At 38.4% G+C, this 13,621-nt stretch overlaps 1 protein-coding gene across 2 annotated transcripts in view; it reads left to right on the top strand.

Moving 5' to 3' along the window:
• The window catches only part of LOC136690835 (cadherin-18), a 170,333-nt gene that overhangs the window by 76,343 nt on the left and 80,369 nt on the right, over positions 1-13,621 (top strand). For both annotated transcript variants that reach the window (XM_066662885.1, XM_066662884.1), the window contains exon 2: positions 1,258-1,912. In XM_066662885.1, coding sequence (XP_066518982.1) covers positions 1,664-1,912 — 249 coding nt within the window. In that variant the 5' untranslated portion in view covers positions 1,258-1,663. The remainder of the gene's footprint in view (positions 1-1,257; positions 1,913-13,621) is intronic.

Here is a 13,621-nt window from a genome sequence, read left to right on the forward strand (position 1 = left end):
TGTATGGATCCCTATCTAGCCATTGCATTCAGTCAATCCAGATTGCTTCGGGATTAATTCTCTATCTCCTATGCACATATACAGGTTTTAGGACTGAAAATAGCCTGCACTTTCATTAAAGCACTTTCAGTAAATCTTGATGTTCTGCCAGACTGTGACAAACGATTAGCATGAGCAAATGTGAGCTGTCAGAATCCAAATTCATTTTCAGCATCAAAATGTATGCAGTGACAACCTCCCTATATCAGCTTTAGGAAAATTCATTCACAGATCAGGAGTAACATTACTGCAGATTAGAGAGGCCAAGATTACTTCTAATCATTAAAAAAAAAAACAGCTTTCAACTATTCCATATTTTGGTTGGTTTGTTGCCCTTCATGGTGTCTCACTTTGGACTTTTTATACAGTGCAGTGTTTATACAGACAGCCTAAGTTATTCATAAGTTGATTAAAAGAAAGACACATCTTCTTTTTGTAACTTTGAATACATTAAAACATAGCCGATGGCTAATTAATAGCATAATTTTGTATTCAACAATTTATATCTCACGTTGTGTGAAGGACAGATGCTGTGTTTGAATTATGTAGTAAACTAAATATTGACAAATATGGAGATGCATGTTTTTCTTTTTTTGTTGTTTTTATCTTCTCTTATGCCTCACAGATTGATGTTTTAAGTACAATTTGCTTGGTCTTGGTACGTGTTTGTAAGAGTAAGCACAAATCAGCCTTAACATTAAAACCACGTCCTTGACTCAATACTCGTTGTTTATTGTATCAACTTCGCATATGTGCATTTTGTGGATATTTTGTTTGCGCCCCCTGGTTCTGTAGGGTTAATGGTGCTGATAAAATGGACAATGAGTGTAGATAGAAGGAGGCCTTAATGTTATGGCTAATAGGTGTAGATATAATAAACTATGTTGAGAGCATTTATGTAGATGTCAGTTCAGTATCCAGTATGGTTTTTGTTTCTTGTATGTAAAGGCTGTTTCAACTAGCAAAAGGGTGGTTTCTGAATTTTGCACAGTACTTTACATCATTAGCTACATATGTGTGTGTATATGGGAATGAGGATATGTTGTGCAATATCTTCCTAATGCTATTATTCCTCTAGGTGTATTAGCAATTGCACATAATTAAGTGTATATGGTGTCGTGTGCATGTGTATAAATATGATTTGTGCAATATTCTGTTTTATATATTATAGCCCTAACTCTATTATCTCACTGACAGCATCATATTTTGTTTTAACAGGAACTTCAAGATGCTTTGTGTAGCTCCACCATCATGCTAGAACCTTTCCAAGCACAGCAACATTAGTTTCCTGGATCAAGACCTCCGGGGAGTCCATTATGTATATGCCCTACTATTTCCTTCCTGAGATGGAACACTAAAACATGAGCATTCCCAAAGATTTCTGGACCTCTGACCCTGGCCCTCTGTCTGCTTGGATCTAGCCCCTCTAAAAGACCTTTAAAGAGGGGCACAGAATCAGTGGAGACAGCTGGAGGCCTGTAGAGGAAGAAGTGAACAAAAGAAGATCATCCACATCTATAGGAATATAATTGTTTCTGGAATATCTCAATTATTTGGAATATTGTGGTACAGGAGGGAAACCCAATACCTTGGAATATCTGGAATATTGCCCTGACTCGCCATCATGAAGATGAACCCATCGTCCTGTCTATGTCCAGTGCTTTTGTGTCTCTGCTTCCTGGAGAAAAGTTGCGGGGCCAGCCACCATGGACAAGCCAAAGTCATCTCCAGGAATCACAACCTGACCCACAGTCACAACCAGACTAAAGATGGAGAGACAGAGGTCCACCACAGACCAAAACGAGGCTGGATATGGAATCAGTTCTTTGTTTTGGAGGAGCACATTGGACCAGAAGCTCAGTATGTGGGAAAGGTAAGCACTGCAGTTATTCCTTTCTTTTGAAGCGTCAGCTCTGATCTTACTCTATTTACCAAGATATTTTAGGATAATGTATTAAGACCAATGTTACAGCACCCAAGAACCTTCATTTATGCTTCAATCGTTTCCATTCATGGAGAAGAAGATGATTCTGCTCTAATATATGTTCAGTTAATCTGTTTATATGAAACACAGCATGCCAATTTGTGCCAAATGAGACCCTTGACTTGAAACCATGACATGCAAAAAGTGTCTTGACATTTCGCAGGATATATGAAGCTTTAGCTTTGTTGTTATTACATGATTAATACATTTTAGTAACACAATTATTTACATTCTATACTGGGATCTTTGAATCTGTATCTCAGATTTTTTATTGTATTTTGTTTTAATGTTCAAGAAACTGCAAGAAAACAACATTTTGGTCTTGGCCCCCAAAGTTTGTGAATTTTTCAGATTTATGGGTAAAATGATGAATTTGAACAGGATGAGGATCTAAAATTTTTGAAGTGACGTCTACAAAATTACGTCCCATATTTCGTCATATTACAACTGCTGTCCATGATCGATAACATCCACGTACCCAGTTAGCTTAGTGTTGCAGGATATGGCATTGTGGGCTCAGAAGTGTTGAATGAATTATTGGCTTGGGTCGGGGTTTTGACAGCCATCATCATTTTGGCCGGATGCATGTCTGCTCTGCGTGTTTGCCTCACAGCCTTGTCGGACTTGTGAAACATGGCTCCCTTGTCCATGCCAACTGGTAAACAGTGGCTGTGAATCCATTAGCATCTTGATATACTGGACTGTTCGTAGTGCATGTCATTCGATGTCATATTACAAATCCCTGGTGTTTCTGTTAATTGCTTGACCATGGTATTCCTGTGAATTATTTTTGTGAACTGGAACATGATCAAATGCATCATTATATACAGTACAAAATGGCTTTTGATTTGGTAACTGTGGAAATTCATTCCCACCAACAAACACATCAAATATCAGTTTGAATTTGAACTTAAAAACAACTGTAGTGTTTACAAATACAACAAAATACATGGCTTTAATTTTGTGTAGCAATTTAATACTAATCAATTCAATAAATTTCATCATTATCGAGAAAGTATTTGGATTTTTTAAATGTAGTATTCAGTTTGTTCTAAAGAAATATATCATCAGTTATTTGTGAAATGTGCCCAGACTAAATTGCTTAGAGAAAAGGAGTACACAGTGCTTGCAAAATTGGAGGGCAATGTTAAATACAAGAGCCTTCCTCTGGATTAGCTGGTCTGTCATTGAACATCACAGCAGTAACATGGGATTCATACATTCAGAGTCACACATCCAATACTATCATGCAAGCAGGTGTGTATATATATATATATATATATATATATATATATATATATATATATATATATATATATATATATATATATATATATATATATTGTGTGTGAGTGTTGAACTCTCTCAGCTGGCTCTATCCAGCTCAAGATGGAAAAAAACATTAAGTACTGACAGTACTTCACTCTTGTTTCTGTCTGTTTTTTTTTTTTTGGCTCACACTTCAATTCTGTGAGTGGATAGAGTGACATGACAAATTTCTACTTCTGAGGGGACACAATGCCTCTATTTTACTTTGTCCAATTGCTAGAATTGTCTGCAAATGAGGTTTAAAACAAAATCTCAACAAAATCAAAATCAAAACAAAAACTCAAACGTTTTAAGAAATATGCATATTCTTTTATTCAGGAATAAACATGAACAGCTTCAACCATATAATTCACTCACAGTTTCATGTTTCTTTCAGAGTAGAGTTCTAGATTTTTCCACTATCAAACACTGGTTAAGTCCTCATACATGAGTGACAGCCTACTGTTCCAAAATCAGAGCTAAACTGTTGTGCAATCTTGAAAGTGCCTTTTAAAGTCACGCAAATAACTGTCTTGGGGGAAGAAATATATCCAGATCTGGGCTCTGCTTTATACAGTTCTCTCTCTAAACCTTCATCTTTCTTTGCTATATTTTCTCTCTGAAGTGAAGATGTGCTCAGCACGTCAACAAAATTGGTTTCTGTCTTTTCAGAGACTTGCACTGTGAGACCAATGGACATTGGTTAATGTGTTAGCTAGGCTGCGTGATGAAATGTAGAATGTTGTTGCTGTCATAACAAAACTCAATATCTTGTAACTTTTCAGGTGGAATTTAAAAAAAAACTTCATTGTAAATGTATGTAAAGAGTCTGGAATGGAATAAACTATTTAACCATTCAGCATGCAATTCATTTTTTAAATGTTTATATAAAAGGCTGTGAGTTGACTGTATTATTATAGAGTATTTAGGGCTGGCCTGAATAGTGCTGTAATACTAGTGGTCTCAGAACTAGATAATACAGAACAAATTTTTCTTAACCAGCATTTATCTTACAACAGAGGCAACAAAGTATTCAAAACCATGTGTGCACATGCTGTATATAGCTGAGCAAATAAATAAAAATATACATTATTATATTGTTGTTCTCTTGTTGAAATACAGTTTTTAAAAGTCACATTGACACTTAGGTAATAATATTACAACTATATCTTTGTGTTAAAGTGTGAACTTCAACTTCCAAACACTCTTTGATTTGGAGTGAAATAAAAACATGGACACCAGTGTTTCTGTCTTCTCAACAAAGAGGGCTGAGGCTTAGCCTGACAAGAGACTGTAGATATCAGATAATTATTACTCTACTTACATACTTAAGATGATTAATTAAAGTCGTCATGCCTCCATGGTGTAACAAGCATTTTTTAATCAGTTATCATCTACTAACCACAACTGTGCTATTTAAAGGACTACATTTTGTAGCTTAAGGTGCCGATGATACGTTGAATACTTAATATATTGAACAAAGACTATTTGGAAATATTTGGGACAGCCCTTGTGGCATTGATTATGTAGGGGAAGAGAGAGAGAGAGAGAGAGAGAGAGAGAGAGAGAGAGAGAGAGAGAGAGAGAGAGAGAGAGAGAGAGAGAGAGAGGGTCATGCATACAAAACTTCATCAATGTATGGTGTATGCATACACAATGCAAGGTGTGTCTATTTGGGGGAGGAGAAGTGGGGGGAGGGGGGCACAATTTTGTGCCTGTATACACTTTCTTCACACAGTGACAAACACATAGAGTGACAAATTCATGCATTAATCATTAAGCAGGCGGCTGTGTTGACTAAACAAATCCTGTTACATTGAGCTTGTTGATGAAATGGAGCAGTTGCCGACTCTTCAGAATGCTTGGGTAAACTTTAAATCCTCCGGTGGGATCAAAAACATTTTCTTCATGTGGCTGTGACATTGCGGCTGAAGTGCTACAAGGGCATTAGCGGGACAGCGCTGATTGAATTGCATTCTTCAATAATGGAACCTTATCAGGCCTTTAATTGCATGAAATAATAATTACTTTTCATGGCCCTGTGTTAGCAGCCCAGGGCCTCAGCTGCGAAGTGCTCTGATTGGTAGGCTGCCTGAATGTGGTGGAGGGTGGGGCTGCAGGATCAAACATCTTAATATTCCCCATCTCTACAGCCTTACTTCATCCCCCCCAGCACAGACGGTCTTGGAGAAAAAAAAAAACTGCAAACAGAAAGTCAACAAACCACATTAATCCATGATGAAAACATGTCGTTAAGACCAAACACAGGTCATTATGAGGGATTAAATTTGACATGCCCATATGCAGAAACTCCCTAATCATTAGCCTCTCTAACTTCCTCATATTTAATTACATTGCTGGCTATCACAAGGGCCAGCAAAAAAAAAAATATGGCCATAATGCAAAATGACCCTTAATTAGATGGAGAAGGAGTCTGACAATTAATTCTTCAGGACCCAGCAGCAGCAGTGTGTGTGTGTGTGTGTGTGTGTGTGTGTGTGTGTGTGTGTTTATTTGTCTCTGTCTGTTTTTCGTTTTCTTTGCTTAATTAAAAGTTGCAGATGCATGCATATAGCTCAGGAGAGATTCCCCTAAGGACTAACCGCATCTTTTAGATGACACAAACTGCCTTTTATTTATGGAGAATGTGCCATCCCCCCCCCCCAACTCACACACACACACACACACCATACTCCCTTGACTGAGAGAAGGGTTATCATTATGGCTGGCATAATCACCAAATATGAAGAATAAATGACAGTGTGGTTCCTTTTGTTCTTTTTTAAAAAAATACAAATGTGAACACAGAAAGTGCACCCTGAAGGCAGTTGTTTTATCTTTGGTAAACAATGCAACAATCCATGCCAGGTTTTAAAAAGAAAAAAAAATGTAACAGAGTTGCGACAGGTGCGTCTGACACCTGAAAACTATCATTTCTGCACCACTTGACTGGTGTCATGTTGAGCAAAAGCGTAGACTAATCATCCTCTGCACTGCTGGAAGAATGATGTTTGCCAGTTCACTCCTGCAGGAGCTAATGTGTGTTATGATATAATTGTGGCGCTTTGGTGGAAGCGGATTATGGAACCGATGAAATATTTTTGAAAAGATTTCAAACTTACTACTGATATGATTTCAGCACCTGCAACACAAAAGCAAGGTTCCAAAATGCTTCGTAGCTTGGATACAGCTGAATAAACCGTGGAGGTTCTTTAAACTTCACAATGGCTTTAGTTCATATAACGCGATTGATTTATTTGGAAGCATATGGCTATTTCACTGGTTTTTATATCCATCATCAAAGACCACCAGATGGTCCACATTTCTGCTCTGTTCTTATGTGTTGGTAGTTGGGTTCAAGCAGAAATGTGAACTCTTCAGGGAAATAGTATTGCAGAAATGAATGATGTTTGCTGTATGGTCCTAGGGGTCAACCGTTCTAAAGTGTAGTTTTAATCAGAATCTGCTATATCCACTCCAGCGTGATTGGTTGGTACAGTACATTTGCTGATGCTGTTGCAGCATTTTAGGTTTAGGTAGGAATAGAACTACTTTTTTCAACTATTGGGCCCTGGAACACCATCAGGCACTCTCTGGTTGTCATCAGGCCTTTACTAATGGGGAGCCAGTGATCTATATTTGGCCATTTGGCCAAATCAGAATGAAATATACATTTGTTTAAGCTGTAAATAATATTTATACAAAACAATGCACCAATTAGCTTTGTTGGGTGTATTTATTCAGGTAGATTTAAAGGTGGGACTGAAGGTGGGCTGAGAGCCCTTGTACTGTGGCATTGGAACACTATTTGACACATTTATTTTCAACAGCATAGCAACAGAATTTTCCTCTAACCTAAAGCAAGAATGCACAGAGCGGATATGTCAACAACTGATATTTTGAGCTCTTGGTGCCCCGCTATGGAGCAAAGTGTTTGCATCATGCAGAGGGAATGACAACCATGTGCATGATGACTGTGATTGAAGTGAATACTGAAGTGAAGGTGCAGGTGCTTTCTTTCTAACCTGAAAGCTCGGTTCACTTCAGAGGAAGTGAGAGACTGCAGGATGCAGTGGTCTCCAAGGAGGTAAAAGATGTTCAGCTGTGGAATCTGCTGTCCTCAGCCGACTGCATACAACACAACACTCAGTCAAGACAAGCTGTTATCTGCTCACGAGGCTTATGAACAGGTTGGCAAGGAAAATCCTTTTCATAATCCCTAATCTCCTCTTGAGATTCTCAGAACCTCTATCTCACACACACATACAGACTTGTGCACACATGTAAACACACACACACACACACACACACACACACAAACAAACCTTGGTCTAAACTAGAAGTATAGGACAGATTAGCACAAAAACACATTGCTTAATAAAGCAACGTCTAGGACCATGTAATAGATGCCTAAAATCAGACTTAAGACATGTGTATCTCTCATTAATGCAAGCTCTATATATTCATTCATTCATTATCTCTAACTGCTTATCCAGTTCAGGGTCGCGGTGGGTCCAGGGCCTACCTGGAATTATTGGGCGCAAGGCGGGAACACACCCTAGGGCAACACACATTCGCTCACACACTCACACCTACGGACACTTTTGAGTCGCCAATCCACCTACCAACATGTGTTTTTGGACTGTGGGAGGAAACCGGAGCACCCGGAGGAAACCCATGCGGACACAGGGAGAACACACCAAACTCCTCACAGACAGTGAGGAGCCCCGGAGCGGGGCTCGAACCCACAACCTCAAGGTCCCTGGAGCTGTGTGACTGCGACACTACCTGCTGTGGCGCCTTGCTGCCCTCATTACATTTTTTCTGCACACCATTTATATAAACCTTCTAACGAAGAGCTGTGTGACTGCAACACTACTTGCTTGCCCAGCTCTCTCTTGCTATATATGTATTACATGAATTTTATAAATATATATATATATATATATATATATATATATATATATATATATATATATATATATATATATATATATATATATACACCATCAACATTTGTGTAATGGATATGGAATGTATCAATGCTGTGTAAAAAGTTGAGACTCTGCCATGTCTACCATTGTGTAGCAGCTCCTCTTCCTTTAAGCCATGCCCTTGTTATAAATGCAGTATGGGGGTTTAGCATTGTCTTACTGAAATATGCAAGGCCTTCCCTGAAAGAGACATTGTCTGTATGGGAGCATGTGCTATTCTAAATCCTCTACATACTGTTCACCACTGATAGTGACTTCCAAATGTGTACGTTTTCCATACCATAGGCAGTACTGCATCTTCATAACATCAGAGATGCAAGCTTTTGAACTGTGCACTGCTAACCAGCTGTATGGTCCCTCTCCTCGAGTCCTCAGGACATAGTGTATGTGGTTTCCAAAATTAGTTTAACATTTCAAAATCTGACTATAGAACAGTTTTCTAATTATTCTCAGTCCATTTTAAACAAGCTTTGACCCAGAGAAGAAGGCAGAGTGTCTGGGTTGTGTTGACTTATGGCTTCTTCTTTGCATGATACTGCTTTAACTTGCTTTTGTGGACTACGTGACAATTACGTCCACAGACATTGTTTTCTTGGCGTGATTCTGAGTGCAGTAATCTCCAGTACAGAGTCATGCTGGTTTTAATGTAGTGGCACCTGAGGGCCCAAATATTGACCTTTGGCCTTGTCCCTTTTGCACAGGTATTTCTCCAGGTTCTCTTAAAGTTTTGAGGATATTATGTACAGTAGATTTTACACAATTTTACAATAAGAGTTATTTTTCTGAAATTGTTGCACAATTTTTAGACACAGTTTCTTGCAGATTGGCAAACCTCTGGCCATCTTTACTTCTGAGAGACTCTGTGACAATAAAATGCTCTTTTATGCTCAGTAATGTGACTTTGATCCAGTTCTATAACAAATCGAGCATGAATTACATATTCACACACTGTGATGTCATGTTATTTGTTTGTTACTGTGATGCAGCAGAGTATAAGGTATGAACTATGCTGATCTTGATTAAAGTTCTTCAGTAATTACAGCACATTTTAAACCTTTGTTGCATTGAGAATACTCAAATATTCATTAAAATATTCAACAACAAATTGTGTGTGATACATTCAGAAACTTTTGAAATAAAGAGTTTGCATTTAATATGGCTTAATGCCTGCATGCTGATTGAAAAGTTATGAAAGTATGTAGTTATAAAAGTTACTGCTCTTGAGCAAATATCTTGGCAAACAAACAAAAGGGAAAGAAAAGCGAAGAAGAAATAAATTATCTCCATGCTGTTTACAGCTGCCGGATAGCTGAGCATGGCCTGAAGAGAATAAATAGTAAAAGTATTCACTGAAAACTTTTTCTTCCTCAAAAGTTTGATCCTACTTGTGTTTTTTTGTTCATAGTTGAATGCGTCTAACCGTTCCCCGTGCTGAGTAATGCTTAAACTAGGTTTACCGTAATGTTTTGACAGATAGTGTCCTAAGAAGCGGGCTAAGAAGGATCTGTTCTCTCTGCCTGTGTTCGATTGCAGAAAGTGACGCCCACCTATACAAAAGGTGCTTCAAATGTTTTATTCATACAGTTATAAATGGAAGGCACTTTGACAGAATCAGGAAACTGGCTTCTTCTTTAATAGCACAAGATGGGGGGGAACTGAAGTCAGGAGTTTCGGTTAAATTACATTTTTTTCCTCCATAGCTTGTATGCAAGCAGACATTGTGTAGTGAACGCTCATTATCGGGTGAGAGGCAATTTACAACGAGATAAAATACTCTGTCACAGATTTCATTTTCTTTCTTGCCATCCATCTGAAACGGAGAAGAGGAGACATTTCGGTACACAATCCATGCCTTTAAATCATCACTCACTCTTTTCTTTGAATATCACTTTTGAGGGGAGGTGGAGGAGGTGTGGGCCAATTTTGTTTTCATAAAAACCTGATTTCTTAAAATGTGACAAAGACATTCCTGCTGCACAATGAAATCAGACAAACACAAAGGAATATTGTTCATTTATACCCTCTGACACATGACTGTGATAAATCATCGTTTTTTATAGAAACACCAGATGTCACTTCTATTGTGGGACCATTTATTTATGATTGAATGGTCCAGAGCTCTTATAATACATTGATCCTAATAAAATTTCATAATATATTCTCCTTCTTTAGTAAAATTGAGATTTCATAGATATGAGGTTTTGTTACCGTGATGATGTTTAAACGACTGAATGTGTGACAGAATAATAATGCCATTTATGGGTAAATAAAACATGGCGTTTCAATTTCTGTACATAAACATTCTGTAAAATCCAGAACAAGGAAATGCAAATCAACCCCAGTGTTCTGTCACATTTGTGTAAGTAATGGCAACACCTTTTATAAAACAATTAGTAGTGTTTCAACTCTGAAGAGAGCATTAACTTAAGCTTAGATATCTGTGCATACCAATATGAACCTGAATATTATTCTGTTAATTTCAGAGTAATTCCAGTTTGTTTAGTTGTTACAGTATCACAGGAGCTGACTGAATATTTATATTTGGGATGACAAAAGGTTGCAAAATTGATGCAGACAACTGCCAATCTCTTCTGCAAAATCTGATCGAAAGGGCTGCAGATCACATATTATCTTACAGAAGACATCTAGCCATCTTTTTACTAAATGTAAATGTAAACTTAGCTCCAATTGCAAATGGTTAATGCTTCCCAGCAGAAGAATTACTGAATACAGTAGACTATGTCACTGGAAGCATGTTGATATATTTATATACATATATAAATATATATTTCTTATGAGATAAACCAGAACTGGGGAGGCACGGTGGTGCAGCAGGTAGTGTCGCAGTCACACTGCTCCAGGGACCTGGAGATTGTGGGTTCGATTCCCGCTCCAGGTGTTTGTCTGTGAGGCGTGTGCTGTCCATGTGTCGGGGTTTCCTCCTGAGTGCTTCGGTTTTCTCCCAAGGTCCAAAAACACACATTGGTAGGTGGATTGGCCAAATCTAGGAGAAACCTGCTTGTCCTCACCCTCCCAGTGTTGGCAGCATTGTGTGCAACAGGAAGAGTTTAACTCATTATAATTTGGTAATAAATATCAGTCAAACTCTGCCTGTGAGAAGTGCTCCAGTTTCCTCCCACAGTCCAAAAACACACGTTGGTAGATGGATTAGCGACTCAAAAGTGTCTGTAGGTGTGAATGTGTGAGTGTGTGTTGCCCTGTGAAGGACTGGCGCCCCCTCCAAGGTGTATTCCCGCCTTGTGCCCAATGATTCCAGGTAGGCTCTGGACCCACCACGACCCTGAACTAGATAAGGGTTACAGATAATGAATGAATGAATGAAAAAAATGGAAAGGGCACTTCTCCACTATCTGTGGACTAGAAATGATCTTTCAGACACAGCATTGACCTTTATAAGAAAGGTTGAGAGGTGGACCCATAAGTGGACATGATGATGAAGGTAAGTGAGAGGAAAATTTAGAGCAGTTAACCATTAATTTGCTTAATATATAAAGAAACACACACATGGCGCACATACACTGATTAAATATCACACTCTTACTCTCCTCCAAAGAGGATTTAATCACTCAGGAGTCCTCCTTGCTAATTGTGAATATGAGGCTTGGTTGGCTGATTGATGAGTTTATCCTACTATCTGACCTCTTTGCCCTTCCCTCCCTCTCTCCACTCTCCATCTTTCTCACTTCTTGTCCTCCCTTTCTTCCCCTGTCCTCCCTCATCCTGTCATTTCCGCTCTCCTTTGCTCCACTCTCTCTCCCTCCTACATCTTCTCCAAGTCTTTCTCGTCGTCCCCTCTGTCCTTCCAGCCTCTTTACTCCCTCTGTGTTAAGAGACTACAAGGTAAAATTGAACAGAAAAAAATGTGTGACACAGTCCAGTAGCCAAATGACTTGTTTATACACAGTGGGATATAATATATATTGCCTTTCTGCGAATGATGTATTACTGAGCATTGTAGACCAGCTTTACCATCCCCAAAAATGCAGCATTTCTGCTGGAAAATCCTCAATCACTTGTTTCTGTTTCATTTCTGCTCTGCTTCTGTAAATGTTAAGTGTGATGTACAGAAATAAAATGACTAGGGTTCAATTCCCTGCTCAGGTACAGCACAGATTAGTAAAAATTGATGGCATCATGCAGTAGCTCTCTCTGCACATCTGTAACTGACTATTTAAAAAATAAGAAACTGGTAATTTGAAACTTTATGCCAATACCAAATAATTTCAGCAGAATTACTTAAAAGTTTTGGGGATAATAATCCTTATATAACAAAATTAGTTACAGGAACAATCACTGAATATGTCGTAAAAATTGGAAAATGACATGTGTAAATACAACTTATTACCATAGTATTACTATATTATGTCTTATGTATTACCAACATGTAAAAAAAATACATATACATTGTCATTAGAGGTATCTTAATTTTAGTCACAGTAGAGTTAAAAACATTCAATCTGTTAAAAGTAACCATGCCTGTGAAGTAAGTTATAACATTTGGACTCATGACATTTGTAGCTAAATTGTTCAGAAATTGTAGTTCCATTAATAGCAGAAATGCCCAAGCTGTTTATATAAAAAATAATAATCCTACTCAAATATTTAAAAAATCATTTAGCCAAAAAAAAAAGTCCCACTGTCTCTCACTCTTTGACTCTGTAGGCCATGGCACAGACTGCCAAAATATTCCTTTTATGCAAACTGCGGGATAATGCTTAGCCTCCAGACACTTGAGCTGTATCAGAGCTGCCACCCGTCACAGTTGCACAGAGTAAAGCGAGCGTACAGAGACAGATAAACCCAATCCCTCTATTCTGTTGGCTAGAGAGCAATCTAATGCAGTACAGAAAGAGTGCAATCAAACAAAAGGTCATGAAAGTGACACGTGGTTGTCAATATGATTCCAGCTTGAGAAAGCAGGTCTTTTATCTCCTGCTGATATTTTCCTGGTGTCACCTAAGGGCACAGGCTTGCTTCTTGCTTTGGAAAGTGTTTTTAGTTGGAGGCAGAACAGGTGACAGTTCACTGCATTTGTTAGACACGAATGATAAAGTGTGCTAGTGTGATGCATACGCATGAATGGGAACTGCAATTATGTGGCGCATGAGCGTGTGTTATGATGCAGGCTGTGTGTGGCACTAAGTCGATTAGAAAGGTCAGTGAACATAAGGGATCACAAAAGCAGCTTGTGCTGCCTTTGAAGCGCAACAGTAACACACTCAATGACTTAATCAATAAACCCCAGCAGGAAAGAATTCTTCCACACTCCACGTCA

Source organism: Hoplias malabaricus, chromosome 3, assembly GCF_029633855.1.
Source record: "Hoplias malabaricus isolate fHopMal1 chromosome 3, fHopMal1.hap1, whole genome shotgun sequence".
Lineage (NCBI taxonomy): Eukaryota > Metazoa > Chordata > Actinopteri > Characiformes > Erythrinidae > Hoplias > Hoplias malabaricus.